Source organism: Carassius auratus, chromosome 47, assembly GCF_003368295.1.
Source record: "Carassius auratus strain Wakin chromosome 47, ASM336829v1, whole genome shotgun sequence".
NCBI lineage: Eukaryota > Metazoa > Chordata > Actinopteri > Cypriniformes > Cyprinidae > Carassius > Carassius auratus.
In genome coordinates this window covers 9767514-9795114 of record NC_039289.1, presented here as the reverse complement: position 1 = coordinate 9795114, position 27601 = coordinate 9767514, and the positions used below count along the sequence as shown (strand labels likewise).

The window sequence follows — 27601 nt, the reverse complement described above, 5'->3', positions numbered from 1 at the left end:
GTACCCTGGCATAGACTTTCCCAGGGAGGCTGAGAAGTGTGATCCCTCTATAGTTGGAACACACTCTCCGGTCCCCCTTCTTGAAAAGAGGGACCACCACCCCGGTCTTTTTATCAGATATTTTGATGGTCATGGGCCCTGTGTCTCACCTGGTTGCCCGTTAATGGCAACATTTCCAAAAGTTGCCCGGAAACACTGCTCAAAATGTTACGCGTGTATCATCAGCCCAAGTCTGTTATTTTATTTAAAGTTTTTAATAAAAGGTATATAGGTACATATAATCATCAAATAATAGGTATTGCATATTTTGTAACTGTTGGTACAGTGAGTGCTGTGCCTGTCTGCTATGAGGAGACTGAATAAAAACAAAGGAATATTAGTCGAATTTAAAATAAAAATTTGCATTAAAATGCAAAAACGGTGTATTTGAATTTTAGGAGTGTGTCAGGGAGACTATCAATGGCGCCCGAAATGAGGTGATGGTTACGCTAAGTGTAGTTGTTGCATTTTAATGTTTTTGTCTGTCTAGTCCAGCCCACAAGATGTGCTGCTGTTGCATTTCTTATTCTAAATATTTAAGACATTTAGAAGCGGAGAATGTTAGGTTAAAATTCAAACCAAGCCATTCATTCAGAACGCATACAGAACCATTATTGTTTCACTTGTCTCTCGCACAAGAGATGAACAGAAAGTCAGGAAAAGGTAAAAGAGGTTACATTTTTGAAAACTTGTCTCAAGAATTTGTAGTGGTTTCACTCCAGTCTCATATGTTTTTAAATGCAATCGTGTGATCAGTGCTTTAGCTATTTGTATTAAGCTATGCATAAATAAATAATGCTTTTTTTTTAATTATGAAATTATATTTATAAATATTAGTTTAGATGGCATGGACTTTTTTTTATAGGCAGCCTTATTTCATTCCACTGAATAAACAGTTTAATGAGGTGCATTATTTTGCTCATTGCGCCCTCCTATGGCCTCAGGATACAGGTCAAATGTTTCCCCAACACTTATTTAATCTGCATGTAATGCACTTTGTCTTAATAAATTAGTTAAATTAAAAGAGAGAGAGCGAGAGAAAAAACTAAAATTATCAATATGGAGCGATATGAAACATATCTTGATAAAACAATTTTTTGCTAAATCGCCCAAACCGATATCCTCTCCTGGAAAGATCAGTAAAATGTTTAAAATAAAGAGGCTTCCTTTTTAGAAGAGCACATCTGTAGTACAGCAGATGCATTAAATAATTATTCTCTTCTGACAAGTCTGCAGAGCTGTATAACAGCCGTGAGCACCGTGTTTTACCTTGAGCACACCATTTGTTAACAGAAACAATTAAATTGACTGATGTGTAATCAGGAATTAATTTAGCAGATTTTTTTGTCCAGTCCTAAAACTAACAAATAAGAAACACTTAAAGAATCCAAAATGTATTTATTCTGACAAAAACACCAATTGTATAGAATTACGATATGGACAGGATTTACTTTTTTATGTTACAGTGTTTAATAATCTAATTTATATACAATAAGAACAAGCAGTATTTAATTTATCAGCAACAGTATAACAAGAAAATAAAAGGTGAGAGAATGCAGTAGAAAACGACGTGCTGCTCGTGCGTCTGATGTGAACACTCATTTTTTAACATGGGTGCTAAAAATACAGGCTGCATAGATGATGCTGACACTTGCTGTGTGCAACAGGCCCTTCAGTTTAAAAAAATATCCTTTTATAAGGGAGCTGATGTTCTTTTTCTACAGTGAATCATGAAACAGGCTATAGACAGGAAAATTATTACAGGTACAAGAATGCAAACACAGATTAATAATACATTCCTCTGGTCTGATTCTGTCTCTGCTGGTTCAGTGGAATTTTTTCTTTTTTCTACTGTTGATTCTGTAAGGGGGGGGGGGGGGGCAAAAACAAAGAAACATTATTGCATAATGTGATAAAAACAACAGATGTGTCTATAATTTTTTACTGTATACAGCAGAATTCTTTTTATTTTATTTTTTATTTTAAAGGTGCTGTATGTCATTTTTGACTGACTATGTCTGCAGATATTTAGGAAACATGCTCAGTTCACATACAGGTGCATCTCAATAAATTAGAATGTTGTGGAAAGGTTAATTTATTTCAGTAATTCAATTCAAATTCTCAAACTTGTGTATTAAATTCAATGCACACAGATTGAAGTTTAAGTCTTTGGTTCTTTCAATTATGATGATTTTGGCTCACATTTAACAAAAAACTTCACTCAACAAATTAGAATACTTCATAAGACCAATAAAAAAAGGAAACAGTTTTTAGTGAATTGTTGGCCTCCTGTAAAGTATGTTAATTTACTGTGCATGTACTCAATACTTGGTAGGGACTCCTTTTGCTTTAATTACTGCCTCAGTTCAGCGTGGCATGGAGGTGATCAGTTTGTGGCACTGCTGAGGTCGTCTGGAAGCCCAGGTTTATTTGACAGTGACCTTCAGCTCATCTGTGTTTTTTTGGTCCCTTGTTTCTAGAGATGTTCCGATACCCTTTTTCTCTTCCCGATACCGATTCCGATACCTGGGCTCAGGGTATCGGCCGATACCGAGTACTGATCCGATACCTGGGTGTATATCTGTATATACAGCTGTATATACTACTAGCCCTGTGTAAATTGCTAGAATTTTTTTATGGTGTGCTTCAGACAGATCCCTCAATAAAACATGAACAAATACATGGTGAACTACTGTATTTATTACAGTATTTTTATTATCTAACATGAATTTGACAGTATTATTTATTTTCTTATGCAAAAAAGAACTTCAAATGCAGCCAAAAATCTAACACCGCAAACTAAAAAAGGTATTTAAGTTTTACAATATAACTGTATAAAAAAAACTGCAACAAATAAGTCTAGGAATATAAAAAAAGATCTATTAATCAGATAATCTCTAACAAGTAAAAAACAAGTAAAAAACAAGCAACCATCTAGGCATAATTATTATTATTATAGAGATGTATTATTATTACTGTAGGCTACAACAGTAGCTTTATATATTGTCAATTTACTCATGTAAACCAAACATTTATTTTAATGGGCTGCCATGAAGATCTTTGAGTGTCTGTGTTTATGATATGACAGTATTCTCAAATGAAACGGTAAATTCTCATGAAGTGACGGTTTATGCGTTCGTGTCCTCATGACACACAGCAGAGACTACAAAACAGCGAGCTCTCGCGCATCTGTGCCAGTCACCCACAGAGATGTAGATTTTGCGGGAGTAATATTTAAATAGTATTTTGCAGTTTAATATTCACAGACACTAGTATATATTCGGCTACTGTCTGGAGCCCTGCGTTTTGACTTACACGGAAGCGACTGAACGCAGTTGCCGGTACTGAATATACTCGAGAGTCTGTAACTACCGGTACTACAGAGACATACTGCTAACCACTGATCTATAATATAGTAGCGGCTTCACTGTCTTTTGGCAGTTTAGAATGTTATGAGTGATCCAGTCATATATAGATAAGGGCTGCTAACGCGTTTTCATTTCTTCTTCGCTGCTCTAAACAGGGGTTGCTTGTGGCAACACAGCACAACTTCCTGTGTTTTCAATGCATTTTGAGCAGCGAAGAAGAACCGTGCAGCGGTTAGGCAAAGCTTGCGGTCATAACTAGGTCTTTTTTAAGAAAATGGTATCGGATCGGTATATGGGTTCATGTACTCGCCGATGCCGATGCCAGAATTTGTTGTGGTATCGGAGATATTTCCGATACTAGTATCGGAATCGGAACAACTCTACTTGTTTCTCATTTTCCTCTTCACAATACCCCATAGATTATCTCTGGGGTTCAGGTCTGGTGAGTTTGCTGTCCAGTCAAGCACACCAACACCATGGTCATTTAACCAACTTTTGGTGCTTTTACCAATGCGGGCAGGAGCAAAATCCTGCTGGAAGATGAAATCATCATCTTCAAAAAGCTGTTCAGCAGAAGGAAGCATGAAGCGCTCCAAAATGTTTTGGTAAATGAATGGTTGAAGTGACTTTGGTTTTCAAAAAACGCAATGGACCAACACCAGCAGATGACATTGCACCCCAAATCATCACAGACTGTGGAAACTTGACACTGGACTTCAAGAAACTTGGGCTATGAGCTTCTCCGCCCTTCCTCCAGACTCTAGGAGCTTGGTTTCCAAGTGAAATACAAAACTTGCTCTCATCTGAAGAGAGGAGTTTGGACCAATGGGCAGCAGTCCAGTTCTTCGTATTCTTCAGCAAATTCCTTGACACGTCTGTGTTAGGGTTGGGACTCGATTGTGTTTTTTACAATACCAGTGTCATTTTGATACTTTTAAAACAGTACTGGTGCCTAAACAGTGTCCAAAAAACTAATGTCCAATGAATTTCAAACATCAAACTAACTTAACCACCATCGAAAAACCATGATGTGAGCACCGTACCAACTGCACAAAACGCCCCCAAAATAAGAGATGGCTGCAGCAGCAGGGCGACCTTCATGCCTATGGCTGCGTCTCGCGTGAGCCTTAACATGGGTTGTTATGGTAAGCGGCAGAACAGAGTCAGCACCAATGCCCCACGGTGGAGGTTACCACGAAAGCCCACATGACGGCACACTTCTGCTTTGTGCCATGAAACATGAACTGGGACAAATCTTTCACGCTAACATTAGTGGCGTGCTTTAATACTAGTATTTCCTGTCACTCAGGATTTTTTCAGAGATGAAGACTGCCATGTAGCAGTAGGGAAATATGCTAAAAACGAAACAACTGCCACAAATTTTGTATGATTTTTTTTAAATATCCATTTTAAATTTGAGAGAATGGATACAGTATCAGCAAACAAAATATTGCGATACTCACATGTATCGATATTTTCTTACACTCCTAGCGTTCACACACAACACGTAAAGGTCCCGTAAAGATATGTGACATCAGGATGTGACGTCTAATGAGTCGAAAATGATAATCATGTTAACTTCACTTTAAGCTGGCGAACTATCTCAGCTTCAGCGTGAAAAGTGTAGAGCTAACTGATCTCTACTTCATTACAGTTTGCACATATTGTTTTCATCACAAACATTGATCTGCCTCCAAACTCTCGGTAAAAGAGTCGCGCAATAACATGTGCCATCACTATGACACACCCTATACAGCATACGTTCTGGCTTTTGTTCACACAGCGCTCATTCAGGTCCGAACCCGGCGATGTTACTAGGTCCCAAACCTGGGATCGATCAAGGTCGGCCATGTTCCGGCAATTTTCCGGGACCAACGTGCAGTGTGAATGGGGCTAATGATTGTCTTCTGGACAACTGTCAGATCAGCAGTATTCCCCATGATTGTGTAGCCTAGTGAACCAAACTGAGAGACCATTTTGAAGGCTCAGGAAACATTTGCAGGTATTCTGAGTTGATTAGCTGATTGGCATGTCACCATATTGTCATTTCTTGAGATCGTGAATTGGTGGGTTTTTGTTAAATGTGAGCCAAAATCATCACAATTAAAAGAACCAAAGACATCAACTACTTCAGAATTTGAGTTGAATTACTGAAATAAACAAACTTTTCCGAGACAATCTAATTTATTGATATGCACCTGTACTTGTTTCTCTGAAGAAAAAAAGAAAAGAAAAAAAACTCCCCTACATCCAGTTATTCTACTTTGCATGTCCCGTGTCAAAATTATTGTTTTGGTCTGTATGATTCCGCCCACTTCAAATAGACAAATATAATTTACTGTTATTTGCACTTAGTGGAAAAATGTGCCACAAATTCAGAGTATAGGAAACCATACTTGGCCACATGTGCTTTTAACGTCACTAGAAGCGAACAAACAGGGTCAGAGATTGCAGATTCTGCTAACCTAAAAATCCTCTGCATCCATCTAAAAAGCTCTTTGACATTAACATACAGTGTAAGGCTTGGTGCCATCTATTGTCCATTTCACTTGTTCATGTCATGTGTCCTCAATCTGCCAAACTGCGCAAGCATTGAGTCTGAGGAGGAGGGACGATAGAAACAACTCTCACCAATATTTTTATTTTGAACTGATGTTCCCATTTCAACCGTTAGCTGTCAATATTACACACTGCACCTTTAAAACTTCAAACATAACTATTTTTAATAATTTTTTTAACTATTTTTACTTACCATTAATGAACAGCAGTACAGTCTCCTGTTTAGAATCAGATGAGTGAATGATGAGGCAGACGAACTCTCCTGCATCAGCGTGAGTGAGATTGATGAGTTTGATGGAGAAGTTTCCTCTCAGATACTCATCAGGGAAAGTTTGCGCTCTGTTCTTGTACCGTGGGTTCTGTCCTGCTACTGAATCTTTACCACTAATTAGATCATAAATAGTCTCACTCCCATTGTGTCTCCAAAACACATTGATGTCTTGAAGTTCAAGATCATATTCAGTTGAAGAACACGGCAGAACAACAGAACTGCCAGTAAAACCCACTAAAGTGACATCCAGAGACACTGAAATGACACAAACTCTAATTGTAAACAGTCTGGAACTTACACATAGTGGGATGAATTACATTTTTTAAATGTAGTTTGTTTTGTGCTCACCTTCGTTTATCACCACTGCAAATATGCAGATGAAGCACCAACTGCAGAAAAAGAAATAAACAAGTTCCTTTAACTTTGTTGATCTCAACCAAGTTATCATGACAACTAAAAATGCTCTAACTCTGCTCCGACACACATGCCATGTAGTTTTTAAAGCAGCCTGAAGGACTTGATTTGTTCGATCAGATGTGTTTAATTAGGGTTAAATCTAAACCCTGCAGGGCTCTGGCCCCCCAGGAACTTACGGACACCACTGGCTTTGAACAATAATGAGTTTTCATACAATTAAAGAACAATAATGAATTTGCCTGCTGGCCTATATTCAAGATTAACTGATTTGAATTTAAATGAGATAAATAACAAGGTCATGTGTTTGTGCTTTCATGTGCTATCTGAAACTACCTATTTCTTACTTCTGGAGTTATAATTAGGAGTTTGCGTTCAAGTGCATTGGAAAGAACAGGACAGCCCATTTATGAGTCCATTATTGCTTGTTTCTTAATATAGCAAAAAGATAATAAATTATATTTAGTCAATATAAAACAGTTTTTGAATAAAATGTAGCATCTCATTATTTGATAACCATATAAACATTCACTGTGCTATAGATATTAAGCTTGCTGACGATTCCTAAATCTAAGTCAAATAAATATTTTCACTGTTTTAAATGCATGCAATATGGATTAAATTGTTACTTATATATATATATATATATATATATATATATATATACACACACATGACAATAAATCCTTGTCACACTCCGTGTAGAAAAACTCTCACTGAAATTGTATTGCATTTATACAGTAATGAAACCCTGTTTAGACTTCTAAAATCTTGACACATTTATCAGATGGTTATCCCCTTATTAATCGTGACTTTTAAATGATTTTAATTAAATGTATTTTTATATTTTGTGTTATTTTATTTTGATGTGGAATATTTAGATGGACAGAATAAGGTCAGATGCCCCCTCGCGCACATTGTGGAACTGTGCTTTTACTGTTTTCTTCATAATTCATGGAGTTATTATTCAAGTACAATTTTCATTGTTCATCATAACCTAAAGACCAGTTAAATTGAATCATTCCAACTGAATTGGTAGTCTATCGCTTTTATGACAATCTTCCATTAAAATAAAAACATTTATAAAATAAACATTAAATAGGATTCAGGTTTTAACTGAGTTTTATTTACCAGTTGTCTCTAAATTGACACAATGCATCAAATTAAATCTTAAAACTTTATAATTTCCATTAATAATATAGCCTGCTAGATGTTATAATATCCTGTAACGTTAGATGATAAACTTTGAACATGATTCAGCAGTACATGTTCTTGTTTTTAAGGGAGCATCTTTACCCATCTTCCACTCCTGGTAAAACCTTGAATACACTACACAGTCAAACTGACTAACGTTAACTGTACATGCAGGGAAAACAAAGGATACAACATGCTAATGCTAATGGCTAAACCACAATAATAGTTATAGCTATTTCTTTGAGTACTAACCTGTAATTCGCTAATTAATCAAACTGTGAATAATGCATTAATGAGAGTGAAAATGTTTGTTAATGCTAGATGTTGGTAATGTCAGTTTGTGTGAGAGCCACAACAAACCAGGCCAAATTAACTCACAAACTTGATCACTTTTTCACGTAACGTAAGTTTATCGCGGCAGATCTGAAGTGTGGAAAGTGCAAACCGTTTGTTGAAACAGAATATCATTTTAAAACATAAACATACCCGATGATCATGGTGCCCCGATATAAGGAATATATATTTTACATAATATTTCAGAAATACTACTTAAACCACCGTAAGAAACAGAAAGTAATTTAGCTCGGTGGGTTTGACTTGAGGTCGCGCTGCGCAGACCGGTTATGACATCAAAGTACCGCGAGAGTGATTCAAAATCATAGAAGAGCGGTCTGCCTCAATAGGTCTCGCGGTACTTTGGTGCACCTATCGGTCAGTATACATATCAATGTGCGCGACGCCCGTGCTCTCTGTAGCGGAAGCGGTCACAGAGCAAAAGTGATACAAAAATCTATAGCGGTGAACAGGAGACTACAGTAAGAAGAAGAAAATAAATAAAAATAAAACAATTTAAAAAAGGGTTTAACTTGCAACAACAGGAAAAGTTGTTTTTCAACTTTTATTTTAATTGTTTGAAACAAATATATATGTAGGACTATAACCGGCTGTGGAAACATGATCTGTAAAACAAAAATATAAAAGGGTCAAACACAGTTACTAATTATCTTGTATTTGCGAGCATGTCATGATAACTTAAACATATGTCCAATATTGATGAGGACCACTTATAATCTAAGATTTCCATTGGCTACAGTACAGAAATATTCACTCGACACTGTGTTAGTAGCTGAATCATAATAAACCATGAACTACAGTGAAAATGATTAAAGTCACCATTAAATGCCCTAGTAATCTTTTATCATAAACGTTAACCTCCGCTCCCCCTCTAAACAACTTCTCTCTTCTGGTCATGAGCTATGGCGCAGGGCGGAGCTTCTGCTTCACTTTATAGAAATCAATGCATTTACCAATGCGAGTAGACTAACCTTAAAAACTGAAAGGATATTAGGAGATTACCACGACATTACTCTCATTACTCCAACTATTTTTTTTATGAATATGACTGAAGCTGACGGAGGACATGCACGCTCAGTCATTCAGACAGTCTTTCTCTCTCGCGAACACACTGACACTGTTAAGTATGATTTGTGCTGTTGATTGTCCTCATCTTCCTCAATAAAGAAAAAATGCTAGGGTGTCGGTGGTGAATCCAGTGGAGAGAAATCCCCTCACAACTAACTGCAAACTTGCATTCAGATCTGCCTCCATTTTGTTAGCAACAACCCAACTTCCAACAATCTAATCAATTCCCAAAGGACGAAATCAAGTCCTGCCATCTCATTTCAGATGCCGTTTCACTCTGATAGACGTCACACTAGAGAAAACAAAAAAAACACTTTGAGCAATCCGCCATTTTGATTTCTCACTACGATTTTGTAGCTTCGCCAAAGCCTTATTTGATTGGTGAGTAATGTAGATGAACTGCCGCGCTTGTGAAAAGGGCGCATGTTTAACTGAAAGAACGAGCGGAGAGAGAGACCCGGCTGCGCGCGAAAGTGTAAACTAGACTTCACCATCTCCAAACTAGGCGCTGTCTTGCTCTCTGTCCCTCGCACATATTAAAGCTGCGGTAAGTAACTTTTTTAAAAATATATTTTTTACATATTTGTTAAACCTGTCATTATGTCCTGACAGTAGAATATGAGACAGATAATCTGTGAAAAAAATCAAGCTCCTCTGGCTCCTCCCAGTGGTCCTATTGCCATTTGCAGAAATACATCGCTCCCATTAAGAAACAACCAATCAGAGCTGCGGTCCGAACTTTGTTTGTGTTCAAAATGTAGAAAAATGAACATAATAAGCGAGTACACCATGAATCCATTTTCCAAAACGTGTTTTTAGCTTGTCCTGAATCACTAGGGTGCACCTATAATAAGTGTTTATATTCGGACTATTTTAGATTGCTTCGGGGATACCGCGGCGGAGTAACCCAGTACCTTTGTGATTCTTCATAGACATAAACAGAGAGAAGTAGTTCCGGCTACGATGTTCTTCCGCAAGGCGCAAGCAGTTCTGTTTATTAACCGCTAGAGCGTCAAAAGTTCCCTACTGCAGCTTTAATCAAAATAAATCGACACTGTGGTAAAAGGTCGGAAGAACTAAGTTTCATGTGGAGCATTCAGATATTTATTTTTTTCCTGAATTACTGTGTGAATTGTGTTAAATAAGTTGCCTCAAACACCTACTAACATTTCTGTATACTACTTAGGCGCAGTTCACCCATGAGAAGCAGTTGCCAAGATTTTGCAGTTTTGTCCTTATACTTTACAATATTGATTGAACTGTTAACAGATTGTGTTCAGCAAGTTGCATCTAAAAGGTTATCCCTGGACTATAAACTTTAGACTATAAATTAACACACAAGGTTCACTATTACTTTAGTGCTTTTCTTTAATTGTTTATAATATAACTTATATTTGGTTTTGTGAGTGTTAAATAGGCGTTGTAAAACAGGCAGTATTGTAGTAGTGGGCATGGATGGAGACATTGTTCTTGACATTTTGTTAATAACGTGTGAATAAAAAGTTTCTGTGTGAATAAAATCTTATCTCTGCTATCAAACGACAAAAATGGCCGAACAGGGTGGAGTTGAATCGAGTGTAGTGATGTGTCGTTTGTGAACGAATCATTCTTTTTGAACAAATCTTTAAGGTTTTTGTAATCCACTGACTTATATTTCTCGTTCACTGAAGTTCCTCCCTCCACAGCAGTGCATGCGCAGCTCGGTGAACCCATAGACAGTAAAAGAAATGAACACAGTGAACCCATTGGATTCAACAGGGACAAATGAAGTCAATTAGAAGCATGCACTTCCTGGGGGTCGAGCGTACTGAGCAGACTCAAACTGAGCTTGATGATGTAGATGTCACGTGAGCAACCTGCCTGACAATTGTAAGTCCTCTAATAGCTGTGCCAAGAGAAATCTGAATCACCCACCAAATCTTGCAGATGTTCTTGAACAATTTTGTGCCGTTGCTTTTATGGACTCACTATAGACTTCTCCCTTGACTTCATGCCTCCACGTCCCCCGATAGCCTCATAGACAGTAAAAGATTGCCTGCAAGCTTCTCCTCCTGTCCATATGGTAATTTCTCTACTGTGTGACAGAGAGTCGCAGGTTATGATGCAATTGTTAGCCTATTTTTACAAAACCTGCTTCTACAGGGCCACAACGTAAGATACAAGGTAATGGAGCCTTTTATACATTTTCGTGTTTTTTTTTAAAATAATGAATGGACAAATGGAGTCTTTAAATGCCTCAGATGTAAAATTATTCGCTGTCAAAGTGATGCCAAAATGAATGGGAGTCAATGGAATGCTAACAGCAGGTGGGGGTCCACTAGCCAATGGCGACGCCCAGGGATGCATCAAAAAAAAAAAAAAGAAACCTTCCACCCTGGGTGAACCGGGTATCTGTGGACTGTTTCATCCTGTCAAAGAGTTACTCAACCTCGAGCCAATAGGCTTCGAGTATGACATGAGACGGAGCATGTGATTTGTTGATTGCAGTGAGCGAATACGCCCTTCACTGAATGAGTTTTATGAGTCTGAACAAGATCTAGAGATATCGTTCGTGAACGAAATTACTTAACTGGTACACATGTCGTTCGCGAATGAGTTGAATGAATGGATACATGTTGTTCGTGAATTAAATTAACTGATACATAGATTATCTCGTTCGTGAACAAAATTAATGAGAGTAAACCGGGTCAGTTGGCCATTTAGCATGTCAGTCTCACAAAATGAAAGCGCAGTTATAGGTACTGTGCACATACGCTTGTTTAGCATACAGAACATAATTCCATGTTTAAATCCCTGATTTATGAATGTGAATATATAGGGTAATATATGAACTGTCTAACCAAACAATTAAAATGCTAATTATGCAAGAGAACCTCGTGCTTTGTTCATCTGAAAAACTTAAATAGACTTTATTGAATGTGATTATGCACACATTTTAATAAAGTTAAATCAGTTTTTGAATCAGAAAATGTTATTGGGTTTCAAATCAAAATATTACTTTCTGTTATGAAACAGGATGTCGATTTCCTACATGTCCTCATAAGAGGACCCGGGACTAAAAGCATGTTTATTACACATTTTTGGAGACATAACAAATTAATAAGGAAATAACTTATATTTCAATATTATATTAAGTATTATATATTATTATGAAAATCTTGTCAATTATTACTCCCATTATTCCACTTCTTTTTTCATTACATGTTGCCTGAAAAACACATTAACATGCAAATTAGTTTTAGTTTATAGATACAATGTATTTAATGAGAAAACCCATTTATGGTCATTTTACACGTTTTGCAGAAAGAAAAATGGTATATTGAATCATTCTTTTATAACATAGTTGAGAATCATTTTTATACAAATTAAAAAAGAAAAATCTTGAAAACTCTATGCATGTTCATTCATGTCTTTTCATTTTTATTTTTTTTTTAAGAAATTGAGTCCTGATGTCCTCTACCGAGGACAAAGCTTAACTTTTGAATGAAATATATTTTTATAAAAAAAAAACATGGGCAAAAACATTTTTTTTCCTAAAACTTTTTTTTTGGGGGGGGGGGGTATGGTTGAGAGGATAAGATAAAGATTGCATCCGAAAACTGAAAAAAAGCTGCCTTCTGAGGATGCATTCCAAGGTAGGAAGGCATCAAGGCACGTCCAAATCAATTTTAGCTTTAGTTCCTGTCTCCTACATCTGGACGATTTTTGAAGGCAGATTAGATGTATCCTCTTCGCTGCCTTTGATATCCTGAGTGTTCCATTCTATGACAGTTCAGCTAAAAAATAAAGATGGCATTTGAAAGTTGCGGTCGGTGGTCAGTTTGTGTGTACAAGGGGCCTGAAAAAGGGGCGGAGCTACATAATGTCTATGCAGATAGCCCCTCAATCATTTGGTTTCTGAGATTTCCTTTTGAAGGCACATCATACTAATTAATTTACTTGCCCTTCGGATTGTCATTGGCTTCAGGCACATTTGTAAAATGTGTGGGCATGGCTGTCCTATCTAAAATTTTGTGTACAAAATTATTTGGACTATTGGCTGATCAGGTTATCCTCATTCAAATACTCAAATAATCAGCCCAAAAATTCAGCAGATAAATTAAATAATTATTTTCTTATGATAACAGTCTGCAGAGATGTGTAACAATCTCAGCCCTAAGCACCATGTTTTACATTCAGCTCACCTAAACAGAAGAAAAAGAAAAATTGTCTGATGTGTAATCAGGAATTAATTCATCAGATTTTTTTGTGCAGTCCTAATACTAACAAATAAGAAAAACTTAACGAATACGAAATGTATTTAATATGACACAAATAACTGTTGTACAGAATTACGTTAGCAACATATGGACAGGATTCACCCACTTTTTTTTATTACAGTGTTTAACAATCTCATTCTGTTATACAATAAGAACAAGCAGTATTTAATTTATCAGCAACAGTATAACAAGAAAATAAAAGGTGAGAGAATGCAGTAGAAAACGATGTGCTGCTCATGCGTCTGATGTGAACACTCATTTTTTAACATGGGTGCTAAAAATACAGGCTGCATAGATGATGCTGACACTTGCTGTGTGCAACAAGCCCGACAGTTTGACAAATATCCTTTTATAAAGGAGCTGAAGGTCTTTTTCTACAGAGAATCATGAAACAGGCTGTAGACAGGAAAATTATTACAGGTACAAGAATGCAAACACAGATTATAAATATATTCCACTGGTCTGATTTTGTCTCTGCTGGTTCAGTGGAATCGTTTCCTTTTTGTACTGTTGATTCTGCCGCAAAAAACAAAGAAACATTACTGCACTGTGATAAAAACAACAGATGTGTCTATAATTTCTTACTGTATACAGCAGAATTCAGAATGGACCATTCAGGCTTTTTTTTATTTTAAAGGTGCTGTATGTACATTTTTTGACTGACTACGAAAACATAAAAATACCACAATATGTTTGCAGATATTTTGGAAACATGCTCAGTTCACATACTTGTGAAAATAAATAAATAAATACAACTGGCCTACATCCAGTTATTCTACTTGAAATGCGTGTTCTGTGTCAAAATGTCTGTTTTTTATTTGGACTGTATGATTCCACCCATTTCCAATTTAACCAGTAGTATTTTGGATTGTCTATTTACACTAAGTGCAAGTTTTGTTGCATAGGTTGTGCACACTACCACTGCCCACCAATGTCTGGTTGGGATAAACATTACAGTAAGATGCCTATTTATCTCCTTTTTTAAGACTCCTTTTCCCATCACAAATCAGATCAGAAAGTAATTTATTTTCAATGAAAATTAATATTCAAAAAGTGGAAAAAGTCTAAAAAGCTCTTTGACATTAACATACAGTGTAAGGCTTGGTGCCATTTATTGTCAATTTCACTTGTTCATGTCATGTGTCCTCAATCTGCCAACCTGCGTAAGCATTGAGTCTGAGGAGGAGGGACGATAGAAACAACTCTCTCCAATATTTTTATTTTGAACTGATGTTCCCATTTCAACCGTTAGCTGTCAATATTACATACTGCACCTTTAAAACTTCAAACATAAGCTATTTTTACTTACCATTAATGAACAGCAGTACAGTCTCCTGTTTAGAATCAGATGAGTGAATGATGAAGCAGCTGAACTCTCCTGCATCAGCGTGAGTGAGATTTATGAGTTTGATGGAGAAGTTTCCTCTCAGATACTCATCAGGGAAAGTTTGCGCTCTGTTCTTGTACCGTGGGTTCTGTCCTGCTACTGAATCTTTACCACTAATTAGATCATAAATAGTCTCACTCCCATTGTATCTCCAAAACACATTGATGTCTTGAAGTTCAAGATCATATTCAGTTGAAGAACACGGCAGAACAACAGAACTGCCAGTAAAACCCACTAAAGTGACATCCAGAGACACTGAAATGACACAAAATCTAATTGTAAACAGTCTGGAACTTACACATAGTGGGATGAATTAAATTTTTTAAATGTAGTTTGTTTTGTGCTCACCTTCGTTTATCACCACTGCAAATATACAGATGAAGCACCAACTGCAGAAAAAGAAATAAACAAGTTCCTTTAACTTTGTTGATCTCAACCAAGTTATCATGACAACTAAAAATGCTCCAACTCTGCTCCGACACACATGCCATGTAGTTTTTAAAGCATCCTGAAGGACTTGATTTGTTCGATCAGAAGCGTTTAATTAGGGTTAAATCTTTAATTAGGGTTAAAGCCCCCCAGGAACTTACGGACACCACTGGCTTTGAACAATAATGAGTTTTCATACAATTAAAGAAGAATAATGAATTTGCCTGCTGGCCTATATTCAAGATTAACTGATTTGAATTTAAATGAGATAAATAACAAGGTCATGTGTTTGTGCTTTCATGTGCTATCTGAAACGTCCTATTTCTCACTTCTGGAGTTATAATTAGGAGTTTGTTGTTTTCAAGTGCGTTGTTGTTGGAAAGAACAGGACAGCCCATTTATGAGTCCATTATTGCCTGTTTCTTAATATAGCAAAAAGATAATATATTATATTTGGTCAATATAAATATAATCTTTTTATAATTTTGAATAAAATGTAGCATCTCATTATTTGATAACCATATAAACATTCACTGTGCTATAGATATTAAGCTGGCTGACGATTCCTAAATCTAGGTCAAATAAATACTGTTTTTACTGTTTTAAATGCATGCAATATGGATTAAATTGTTACTTTATATATATATATATATATATATATATATATATATATATATATATATATATATATATATATATATATATATATATATATATATATAAATATATATATATATATATATATATATATATATATATATATATATATATATATATATATATATATATATATATATATATATACACACACATGACCAGTGTTGGGTATAGTTACTTTGGAAAGTAGTTAGTTAAGTTACAACGTTACCATCAATTAAAAGTAATTAGTTTTGATACAGCGTTACCTATTCATAAAAGTAACGCGTTAGAGTACTCATGCGTTACCAAAAATTAAAAGCCGTTTGCAGCGGCTCACACATGACAGACACAGCCCCCGGCCCCTTTAAATGCACCTAGAAGTCGTGACTCCCGACAAAGAATAACGTCAGTCATCCGACTAAATTAACACTGCAGGATAACAATAACAGGGAAGACAGTCAGCAATCGGCTCTTCCACATGGCGTTTTATTTATTTATTATCCCAGAACATATTATTAATCAAAATTCGCACCTACCCAGCCCGGGTAGCCTAGGCTACTGTATATTATGAGCACCACAAGATAACTCCTGATTTTTCTTTAACTTTACATAATGCAGTCATCAAAGTACAAGTATGCTTACTTGTAAACACAACCTTAAACAGGCGTGCAGATTTAAATCCATTTAGAAATGATGAACAACCAGCCAGCCAACGATCTAACAGAAATTAACAGCTGCCTGTCAAACAAAAATGATAACAAACCGAATTAAATCCTTCACTGCCACACAGGCAAATGACAAATCGCTTAACAGCCGAACTAATTATTATTAAAGTGTCACTCACAGTCACAAGCCTAAATTCGCTTTAACACAGTCCTCTTACATTTACTCTTCAAAGTAGTGATTAAAACATAGCAGAAGCAGATTTTCGAAACGTTTGTCCGACAGTCGATTTCTTTTTCGTTGACAAATTGAAAATAATGTGCGTACTTCCATAAACCAAACGCTGTCCTCTCTGCTATCTTGCCGGGAGTTCGGAAAAAAAAAAACCCCACACACACACACAGGGTCAGGCGCAGGGCACAGACGCATCACAGCCATTGACTTTACGATCACAGAGCTTCGGCTCCGCTGATACTGTACATCCGCAGGTGGCACAGTAGACCTAGGACTACTGTCTGACAAAAAGCAGGCTGCAGTCGGGATTTTCCTTTCCTTAAAATAACGGATTACTTTTTTAGAAAAATAACGAAGTTACTGATTTCTTATGCACGAAACTAACGCGTTAAGTTACACATTTCAGGAAAAGCGTTACCCACAAAACTGCACATGACAATAAATCCTTGTCACACTTGGTGTAGAAAAACTCTCACTGAAATTGCATTGCATTTAAACAGTAATGAAACCCTGTTTAGACTTCTTTATCAGATGGTTATCCCCTTATTAATCGTGACTTTTAAATGATTTTAATTAAATGTATTTTTATATTTTGTGTTATTTTATTTTGATGTGGAATATTTAGATGGACAGAATAAGGTCAGATGCCCCCTCGCGCACATTGTGGAACTGTGCTTTTACTGTTTTCTTCATAATTCATGGAGTTATTATTCAAGTAAAATTTTCATTGTTCATCATAACCTAAAGACCAGTTAAATTGAATCATTCAAACTGAATTGGTAGTCTATCGCTTTTATGACAATCTTCCATTAAAATGAAAACATTTATAAAATAAACATTAAATAGGATTCAGGTTTTAACTGAGTTTTATTTACCAGTTGTCTCTAAATTGACACAATGCATCAAATTAAATCTTAAAATTTTATAATTTCCATTAATAATATAGCCTGCTAGATGTTATAATATCCTGTAACGTTAGATGATAAACTTTGAACATGATTCAGCAGTAAATGTTCTTGTTTTTAAGGGAGCATCTTTACCCATCTTCCACTACTGGTAAAACCTTGAATACACTACACAGTCAAACTGACTAACGTTAACTGTACATGCAGGGAAAACAAAGGATACAACATGCTAATGCTAATGGCTAAACCACAATAATAGTTATAGATATTCCTTTGAGTACTAACCTGTAATTCGCTAATTAATCAAACTGTGAATAATGCATTAATGAGAGTGAAAATGTTTGTTAATGCTAGATGTTGGTAATGTCAGTTTGTGTGAGAGCCACAACAAACCAGGCCAAATTAACTCACAAACTTGATCACTTTTTCACGTAACGTACGTTTATCGCGGCAGATCTGAAGTGTGGAAAGTGCAAACCGTTTGTTGAAACAGAATATCACTTTAAAACATTGACATACCCGATGATCATGGTGCCCCGATATAAGGAATATATATTTTACATAATATTTCAGAAATACTACTTAAACCACCGTAAGAAACAGAAAGTAATTTAGCTCGGTGGGTTTGACTTGAGGTCGCGCTGCGCAGACCGGTTATGACATCAAAGTACCGCGAGAGTGATTCAAAATCATAGAAGAGCGGTCTGCTCTCAATAGGTCTCGCGGTACTTTGGTGCACCTATCGGTCAGTATACATATCAATGTGCGCGACGCCCGTGCTCTCTGTAGCGGAAGCGGTCACAGAGCAAAAGTGATACAAAAATCTATAGCGGTGAACAGGAGACTACAGTAAGAAGAAGAAAATAAATAAAAATAAAACAATTAAAAAAGGGTTTAATTTGCAACAACAGGAAAAGTTGTTTTTCAACTTTTATTTTAATTGTTTGAAACAAATATATATGTAGGACTATAACCGGCTGTGGAAACATGATCTGTAAAACAAAAATATAAAAGGGTCAAACACAGTTACTAATTATCTTGTATTTGCGAGCATGTCATGATAACTTAAACATATGTCCAATATTGATGAGGACCACTTATAATCTAAGATTTCCATTGGCTACAGTACAGAAATATTCACTCGACACTGTGTTAGTAGCTGAATCATAATAAACCATGAACTACAGTGAAAATGATTAAAGTCACCATGAAATGCCCTAGTAATCTTTTATCAAAAACGTTAACCTCCGCTCCCCCTCTAAACAACTTCTCTCTTCTGGTCATGAGCTATGGCGCAGGGCGGAGCTTCTGCTTCACTTTATAGAAATCAATGCATTTACCAATGCGAGTAGACTAACCTTAAAAACTGAAAGGATATTAGGAGATTACCACGACATTACTCTCATTACTCCAACTATTTTTTTTTATGAATATGACTGAAGCTGACGGAGGACATGCACGCTCAGTCATTCAGACAGTCTTTCTCTCTCGCGAACACACTGACACTGTTAAGTATGTATTGTCCTGTTGATTGTCCTCCTCTTCCTCAATAAATAAAAAATGCTAGGGTGTCGGTGGTGAATCCAGTGGAGAGAAATCCCCTCACAACTAACTACAAACTTGCATTCAGATCTGCCTCCATTTTGTTAGCAACAACCCAACTTCCAATGATCGAAATCAAGTCCCGCCATCTCATTTCAGATGCTGTTTCACTCGGATTGACATCACACTAGAGAGAAAAAAAGACAATTGCTACTTCCGTTTCATGCCGACTTTAAGCGATTGAAGTAGTAAATCTTTCTCCTTGAAGTCAGCTGCTGTCTTCACGCAAACCTTCACAACTCACCTCTTCAGCTCAGCATTCAGTTCAATGCCCCACCTGAGAATCTGAGCAGCTGTGAGACCCATGAATTTATGGCCAAAGCGCAACCTTTTCTGAAGTGCAAGGGCCCTCATCTGAGTGGACACACTGCAGTTCATTCATAGTCTGACTACTTTCATATTGACCTAACGCATCAGAGGAAAAAGTGCGCAACCATCTTTATTAATTTTTGTCTTTAAACTTCTGTTTCTGCAGTAGATTGCATCACTGTTGAAGAATAAATTATGTTCTCGTTAACAAGGTTTGGGAGTAGTGCGTCAGATACTAGACACAATCTAGTAATCAATCCCACATTATAAATATCGCTGACTTTCCTTACATCCATCAAAGGTTAATTAGCATTCGATTTGTGCTGTCTGTCATCTTATCACTGACCCAATTTTCCTTCCAACAAAGAGATCTGGGCCCGTATTCATACAGAATCTTAATGGGAAAAAGTAGCTCCTAGTGCAAAATTCTAAGAAAATTCTTAGAAATGTTGGCGTTTACTCTTAAAATTAAAGAAAAAATCCTTGTGTAGAAAAAAGTAATTCAGAAAGCATCTTAACCCTTAAAAGAGGTCTTAAGGTCAAACTTGTTAGGAACACAGACAAGGACTTTTAAGAGGCTTAAGAGTTCCTTTAGCAGAGGAGAAAAGGGCAGAAAGATGAAGAGGCAGAAGAAATGTGTTGCAGACAATGGATGACAGTGAGTTAAAAAGACGCTATAGATTAGATCGTGCAGGGATCATGTTTGTGACTGATCTTATTAGAGACGTGCTAACATTTCCGACACAGCGCAGAAAAGCCATAGCACCAGAAATTAAAGTAATCACTACATTACGATATTTGGTAACTGGGAAAATGCAACAATGCAATAGTGATGATTTGGGTCTGTCACAACCTTCTGTAAGCAGAGTGATCACACAAACAATTACAGCACTTTCAGAACATCTTATTGTGTCGCTATAATGTTCATTTCCACTGGACATTCCCACCTTGCAGGCTCAAAAAACTGCATTTATGAATATAGCAGGCTTATAGGTGCGCACAAGCAGGGGGAATGAACCGTTAATAGTTTGTGCTATACGCTCCCATGTCTGCTTCTTGTCCCTTGCTGTGACACCCGGCCCAAATTTTCCTTTAAGAATGCCTTGTGTTCATCCACTAACTGGGCTAACAGTAAACACTGTTCCTCTGTCCAGCTTGGCTTTTTTCGCCCTTCTTGGTTTTGATTCCATGTTTGATAGATTAAAACCAACATTCAAACCGCCACTTAAATAGAACAGCAATCACTGTAATTGGAAAGAGTGGAACAATTCTTTTAAATCTAAGCCAATCAAATAACTTATAGGAAATTAAAAGCATGGTAAATAAAAAATGATTTATATACACGCATGTAATGTGTGTGTGTGTGCGAGAACGGTCAAATAGGAAAAATTACGCATGTAAATTCAAAGTGAGATTTAGAATAGACCCTATACTTAAAATCACTCTTTTTTTCCTTCTTGGACAACCAACCAATCACAGTTTTCAAAAGATTGTGTCATACATAGCAACGGGGTCAACCCGCTTGCATCACTAAGATGAAAGTTTTTGTCTTTTCCTTAAGCCGAGTTCACAGTTTTTTCACACTGCATGACTATATTGGCCAGCATTCAGTCACTGTTGTGTTCACACTGCATGATGGATCGGCGACAGAAGGTTTCACACTGCATGACTTTACAATAGGAAGAATCGCCGACAACTCTGTCTGGCACGCAAACTACTTTTCACAACCCAACACACGCAAGATGTGACAAGGAAACAACGCGATATCACACGTGCAAGATCGGAGTTCTCACGTAAGACTGTGATTGTTAAAAATGGTAGTCTGCAAGAAGCTTGCAGTAAGAATTGCCTGTGCGCTGATTTGCTGAGAAAACAAGAAAAAGAAAAGAAGATTATGGAGGAGGAAATGGTAGGGGAGATGCGAGGAACAAGGATTGTGTGTTCTTATATCATACTTGCTGAATATTGTAGTCTATAACTCCTCCACGAACTTCCCGCTGCTCTGTATCCTGCTCTCTCATTGGCTGTTGGTCATCGCCTATGTAGTTTTCAGTCAGAACTCTTTTCACACAGCATGATTTTGAATCGCTGACAGGTCCAGATATTTAGCATGCCAAATATCTCATGGGCATCGGCGACTTGAGGGCGATTCTCTCAGATGGCATCTTTGTTCATTCATACTGCGTGATTGTCGCGCGTGTGGATGAGCACCGATTTGCCTGTGATTTCGGGCATTTGTCGCTGATTTCTCAAAACCTGTCGGCGAGCCAAAAACTGGGCTAAAATCGTGCAGTCTGAACGCAGCTTTACTCAGAGTTGCTCTCAGATCGGTCCCGAATCGCTCTTAAGCTAAGACTCCTACGTAAAAGTTTTTAAGCTAAATTAAGAGTTTTCTGAGTGGATTATTAGAATCTTTATGAATACGGGCCCTGTAACGTTACCAGGGTGCCGCCGAACACCATTAAGCTCTTCTCACCAAGCCACACGTTGTGGACAATAGACTGTGCAAAGCCCCAAGCCCGAGCCCAGTTCTCACCGCAGCAAGTCTCTTTGCTTCCCGCCACTGCTCAGCCTTTTCACCACAGCTTTTCCGGCCACAGTGCAGTTTGAGGCTGCCTCCTCCAGCGGCGCAGACCGCGTGCCGTAAATCAATACATTCTTATTATTAGGTCAGTAAACGCAAGTCCTAATGTATCATTTGCATTATCAACGTGAATATTAAAATCTCCCATGATTAGCGCCTTATCAACTGTAACTAGAAGGTCTGAGAGGAAATCTGCAAATTCTTTTAGGAATTCTGTATACGGCCCTGGTGGTCTATACACAGTAGCCAGAGCAAGAGATACATTAGATTTATTTTGCTTGTCTGACAGAGTAACGTTTAGCAGAAGTATTTCAAAAGAGTTAAACCTGTATCCTGTTTTCTGGGTAACATTGAGAATATCACTATATATTGTTGCAACACCTCCGCCACGACCAGTCTGACGGGGCTCATGTTTATAACAGTAGTTTGGTGGAGTAGACTCAACAAATGTTTAGTTTTTTATGTTCCTAAATGTGTTTCCCGAAGTGTCCCTTAGGAAGCTTCTTAACACGCTGCCTCTTACGTCCGACGTTAGAATGGTGCTGTCACAAGTGATGGTGCTGAATTAGTTGGCATCGATTGCTCAGGAATCAATTTTCCACTTCACACAAAGGTGCATTACAGCGTTAAGAAATACAACCCGTTCTATGAAAATTAAACATTCCTCAAATTATTACAGTAACATTTATTTTAATATAGTTATCATTAAAATATAGACTATAAATATGTTCATACAAATTGTGATGGTTAGACGAACCGGGTATCCCTCGCTAAAAATTATGTAATACACTTTTATATTAGTAATGGTAAGGTACTTTACAATCAGAATTGATTGGCAAGCAGCTGCAGTTACTTCTGTATAATGCGGTATTGATTGCCATTGGTTAATGTTTTCAATAAAAAGCAACCTATCGACAATGAACAGAGAGAGAGAGAGATACAGAATATGATAGGGAAGCAACGTAAAAAAGGGCACCAAGCTTCTCATCAGAGGAACTTGAAGTTTTGCTGGACCTTGCCGCCAGGTCAAAGATCACACCTCTATGGTCCACTTTAACCTGCACGTTTATGGCCGCGTATCCCTTTCGCGATATGTACCCCTGATCAATCACTGATGGAGTGTGACATCCACCAGGATGTAATTCCCGGCATGGCGCAGAAGGGCGTTGGTGACAGTGTGAACTCACCTCCACACCGAGGTCTTGATTAGGCCGTAGCCCTCTCCCACGACCTCAATTAAGCTCTCTGTAGCAAACAACAACAACAACAACAAAAAACGTAGTGCTGCAAGCAGCTGGACTTCAGGGCTTAAAGCAAAATTCCGCAGCGTTAGCCTGGCAAGCACAGGTCTGAGAAGGTTCAGCAGCTCCATAATGAGCTGTCTTGGGAGGCTTTTTTTTTTTTTATATATAGCCATGTCAGGCAAACTGTCAAAAAGTTTTGCAGAATAAAAAAAATTGACATGGACTAAACGTCTCCGCGTCCGGCTCCATCTTTGATTCAATTAAGGACATGTTGGATCGCTGCCATAGTTGATCGCTTATTGGACACCCCCATGCTTACCCATTTATAGATCTTAGCCATTTAGAGCCAAATATCTCCATGCTTCTGTTTGAAATGAGAATTGGAAGATGAGGTTGCTTGCCCCTTTTCTCAACAATCTAAATAAAGTATTGACTTTTTATCATCACTCACCAGACATTTCTAAGTTCCACAATATATGCGAAAAGCAGTATGAGATCATTTTGCAAAAAAAGAAATAATAATAATAATAATAATAATAATAATAATATATATATATATATATATATATATATATATATATATATATATATATATATATATATATATATATAATAAATACAGTGGATTGTGTTCAATGACAATGTTTTCTGGAAGTATTCCTGAGCCCTCTTATTGCTACCTGTCCCATCTCTTTTTGGAATGTGTAGCTTTCATGAAATCCAAAATAAGCCAATATTTGGCATGACATTTAAAAATGTCTCACTTTCAACGTTTGATATGTTATCATGTTAAATGAAATATAATGCAATCTGAATGGCAATTTCATGACAAGGGTGAATGTTTGACCTTTGTTTCTCTCTTTCAGGTCACCATGATGACGTCACTGGAAGATCTGCATTCCTGACATACTAGACAGTGATGATGAACTACACAGTGTATTGAGATAAAATGAGAGCAGGAGTTCAGAAAATTACACTGTTTAAATTTGTGATACTATAAGAACTATGGAAAGATCTACCTGCAAGTAGACAGTATACTGTGAAAAATGTTACATTTACACTTGTATAAAGAAAAAAAAAACATTTTGAAAAAAAAAACAAATAAAATGCACTGTACTTTATATTTACATTAACTGAATAAGATACAAGACGAGAACCTTACTGAATAAATATGTATGTAACAATCACGTGACTTCAGTATTCACTGGGATATTTGAAGTGTTAAATGTTTAGTGCATTAAATGTCTCTTCAGATTGAAGATTATTCTAGCCTGTAATGTTTCCATTTATGAGCATGTGAAGGCAAGCAGAGATGAGGATCTATCTGTGAGGTGGAAAACAAGCAAAACAAATACAAAAGAACAAGGAACAAAAGAGCACAGAGAACCAATGAACAAGACACACCTGTAAACAATGAAGAATAGTCAGCAGGAAGAACTACAAAGAACTACAAACATGGCACAGAAAACAGGAAGTATAACAAAAGTCCTAAAGCAACACAAAGAACAAATAACGCTGTAAGATGGGTGGTTATTCTGACTTATCAAATGTGTTTTGTCATTTTATAACACCCCACCTGATCTCCACCCTTATTGTAATTTTATTTATTTATTTATTTATTTATTTATTTATCTATTTATTTATTTATTTTTAAACCTGATAAAAACCTCAGTGACACCATGATGATGAGCTGATCTGTGATAAAAATCTAACAGAAATAAAACATATTCAACAAGCAAAAATGTACACAGTCTGCATCTCCTTTGTGTTTCTTCTGTGCTTCTTAATAACATTTACCATACATCATGATAATAATACAAATCAGGGCAATGTTAATCATAAATAAAAAGCCATTCAGAATAAAAACATCCACAAATCTTCATTTAAAAGACTATATGTTGGCATACAGTTATTTTGAAACACATCAGCTTTAGGTTGTACATATGTTAATGCACACCAAATCAGATGTTTTTTTGTTGTTTTCTGTGTGTTTGGGACACTAAACTATTATTAGGTTTTAAACGTGTGAGTTTATCTTTGAAAATTATTCATTAATTATTAATTAATTGTATATGTTATTACTCATTTGTAATCTTATTGTGTATAGTTTTCATAGATTGAGAGTTAGAATGAATGTCTTTATTTTCAGGTTTTACGGAAGATGTTTGTTATAATAAAACTTGTGTGAATTTTGATACAATGTCCAACACTGTGCCGAGGTGAGAGAGGTTCAGTTCTATATTATTCTCTCAAACCTAGTCTTATCATACAGCTTTTTGTTTCTCAAATACATTTATCTTGTTTTAAGGATGCTCTCTCTCTCTCTCTCTCTCTCTCTCTATAGTGCATCCTTGAAACAAGATTATTATTATTTGTTATTGAGAAACAAAAAGCTATATGAGACTAGTTTTGAGGGAATATAATTGAAAATAAGTAATTGGCAAATTGTTCTTCTAGTTTTATGCATCAGTATACAAAAATATTCAGGCACCAAAATAGAAAAGGATTATGATATTCACTATTTAGACATAAACTTTAAGGAATCGTCTCATTAACTGTCATTAACAGCATCTTTCTGAGTTTTTATATGGTGTGTTTGTCTCACAATTGTGTTGCAGTATTTTAGGGCTTTTGAATAACCCAAATACTGTTTGTCTCACACAATGGGAAATGTTGCTGCTGATGCACTCAACCCATGCTACATCTTTCTTGTGTACTGAGAACTGCTGAATTTTTGCACATAACACACAGTGAGCAGCTTAATTAGAAAAGGAACAGACCGAACAGAGTTGTTTAAAATGATCAGTGTCTCAGACAGGGTAATGGGATTTTCATGCATTGGGGCTCTTTGACGAGTCATAGGGCCTCAACTGTCTCCCAGCAGCAGACATCTATAGAAAAGGGGACTAGGCTCCCTACTTGTAGCAGTGTGTTTTTTTTTAGTTGTGGCAGTGTTTTAACTCCAGCATCCTCGTGACACAGCAACACTATCCTGCTAGTGAAAATGAAACATCAAACAATGGCATCAGGTGATACACCTCTGCACCTCTACACTTCTAGTATCTATGAATTTAAGAACCTGTATATAAAGACTCACCAGCCATCCAAAAGCACTGTGTGTGTATCAACAACTTAAAAAAAAAAAAAAAAAACTATATTATAATAATAAATTATGTAGTATTATGACTTTATTCTTGTAATATTTCAACTTTATTCTCTTAATATTATGTTTTTATTCTCTTAATATTTCGACTCTATTCTCGTAGTATTACAACTTTATTCTCATAATATTTTTTTTCTTTATTTTCATAGTATTTCGACCTTTTTCCCGTATTAGGCCTATTACAACTTTATTTTAGAAACATTTTGACTTTATTCTCATAATATTTTGACTTTTTTCTCTAAATATTACAACTTAAACTTCGTAATCTTAGATTTTTTTTCCCTTTCCCTTTTTTTTTTTTTTACGTTGCACTAAAACATATGACACTGTTTTAGTGCCACATTAAACAAAAATTTTAAATCTAAGATAAATGTCCTGGATTGAGAGCACCAGAAGAAATTGCAGGCTGCGCTAATCACTCCGCCCAAGTAGCCACTCCCGCCCAAGTAACTTAGCTGTGCTCCTACGCCTAGTGAGAATATAGTTCCCAGTATTTATATGATTAAAAATGGTCTGTCTCATATAGCCTTGTTATTTGTACATGCTGTGACTATACAGATCACAACATATAAATAGGAAAATGTTTGCATTATTTTGTCACTTATTGGGATTACTATGCTACCATTATCCATTTACATCCAGTCTTTGTGCTAAGCTAGGCTAGCGGTGGGTGCGTCAAATAACACTAACATAATGCACAGAAATGAAAAAGGTATGTATGGACTTATCTACGTAACTCTGGGGGAAACTGTGAATAAGGTAAAGTCCCAAAAAGTCGGAGTGTTCCTTTAACCGATTTGCATGACTTAATTTACAGTTTCTGTGATTATGTCTTAAATGCAAATCATCTTCTGGGTTTTATGAAAAAATACTGAACAGATCTTATCACCAGTAGTAGATCACAAGTCCAAAATAT

General features: G+C 36.5%; 2 protein-coding genes and 1 long non-coding RNA gene across 3 annotated transcripts in view; 1 reads left to right on the top strand and 2 right to left on the bottom strand.

Annotated features, from left to right (window-relative positions):
• LOC113065042 (uncharacterized) overlaps nucleotides 1-25222 on the top strand; it is a 48901-nt gene extending 23679 nt beyond the window's left edge. The window contains exon 4 of the long non-coding RNA XR_003278923.1: nucleotides 24389-25222. This is a non-coding gene — a long non-coding RNA (uncharacterized LOC113065042). The remainder of the gene's footprint in view (nucleotides 1-24388) is intronic.
• LOC113065039 (ICOS ligand-like) lies at nucleotides 1418-8477 on the bottom strand. The gene is made up of 4 exons (XM_026236155.1): nucleotides 8332-8477; nucleotides 6586-6626; nucleotides 6160-6492; nucleotides 1418-1899 (listed from the first exon to the last, which is right to left on the bottom strand). The coding sequence occupies exons 1-4, from the start codon at nucleotides 8340-8342 to the stop codon at nucleotides 1733-1735; spliced, it is 552 nt and encodes a 183-aa protein (XP_026091940.1). The 5' UTR covers nucleotides 8343-8477; the 3' UTR covers nucleotides 1418-1732.
• On the bottom strand, nucleotides 13548-18450 carry LOC113065040 (CD276 antigen homolog). The gene is made up of 4 exons (XM_026236156.1): nucleotides 18303-18450; nucleotides 15262-15302; nucleotides 14836-15168; nucleotides 13548-14042 (listed from the first exon to the last, which is right to left on the bottom strand). Exons 1-4 carry the CDS (start codon nucleotides 18311-18313, stop codon nucleotides 13876-13878), a joined length of 552 nt encoding a protein of 183 aa, XP_026091941.1. The 5' UTR covers nucleotides 18314-18450; the 3' UTR covers nucleotides 13548-13875.
• Nucleotides 25223-27601: the final 2379 nt, after the last annotated feature.

Bases quoted from the DNA above. Each gene is read 5' to 3' on its own strand.
- LOC113065039 (XM_026236155.1), bottom strand. The intron at 6,493-6,585 runs GTGAGCACAAAA...GTGTCATTTCAG, and splicing joins TGCAGTGGTGATAAACGAAG to TGTCTCTGGATGTCACTTTA. The intron at 1,900-6,159 runs GTAAGTAAAAAT...CCCCCCTTACAG, and splicing joins TGTACTGCTGTTCATTAATG to AATCAACAGTAGAAAAAAGA.
- LOC113065040 (XM_026236156.1), bottom strand. The intron at 15,169-15,261 runs GTGAGCACAAAA...GTGTCATTTCAG, and splicing joins TGCAGTGGTGATAAACGAAG to TGTCTCTGGATGTCACTTTA. The intron at 14,043-14,835 runs GTAAGTAAAAAT...TTTTTGCGGCAG, and splicing joins TGTACTGCTGTTCATTAATG to AATCAACAGTACAAAAAGGA.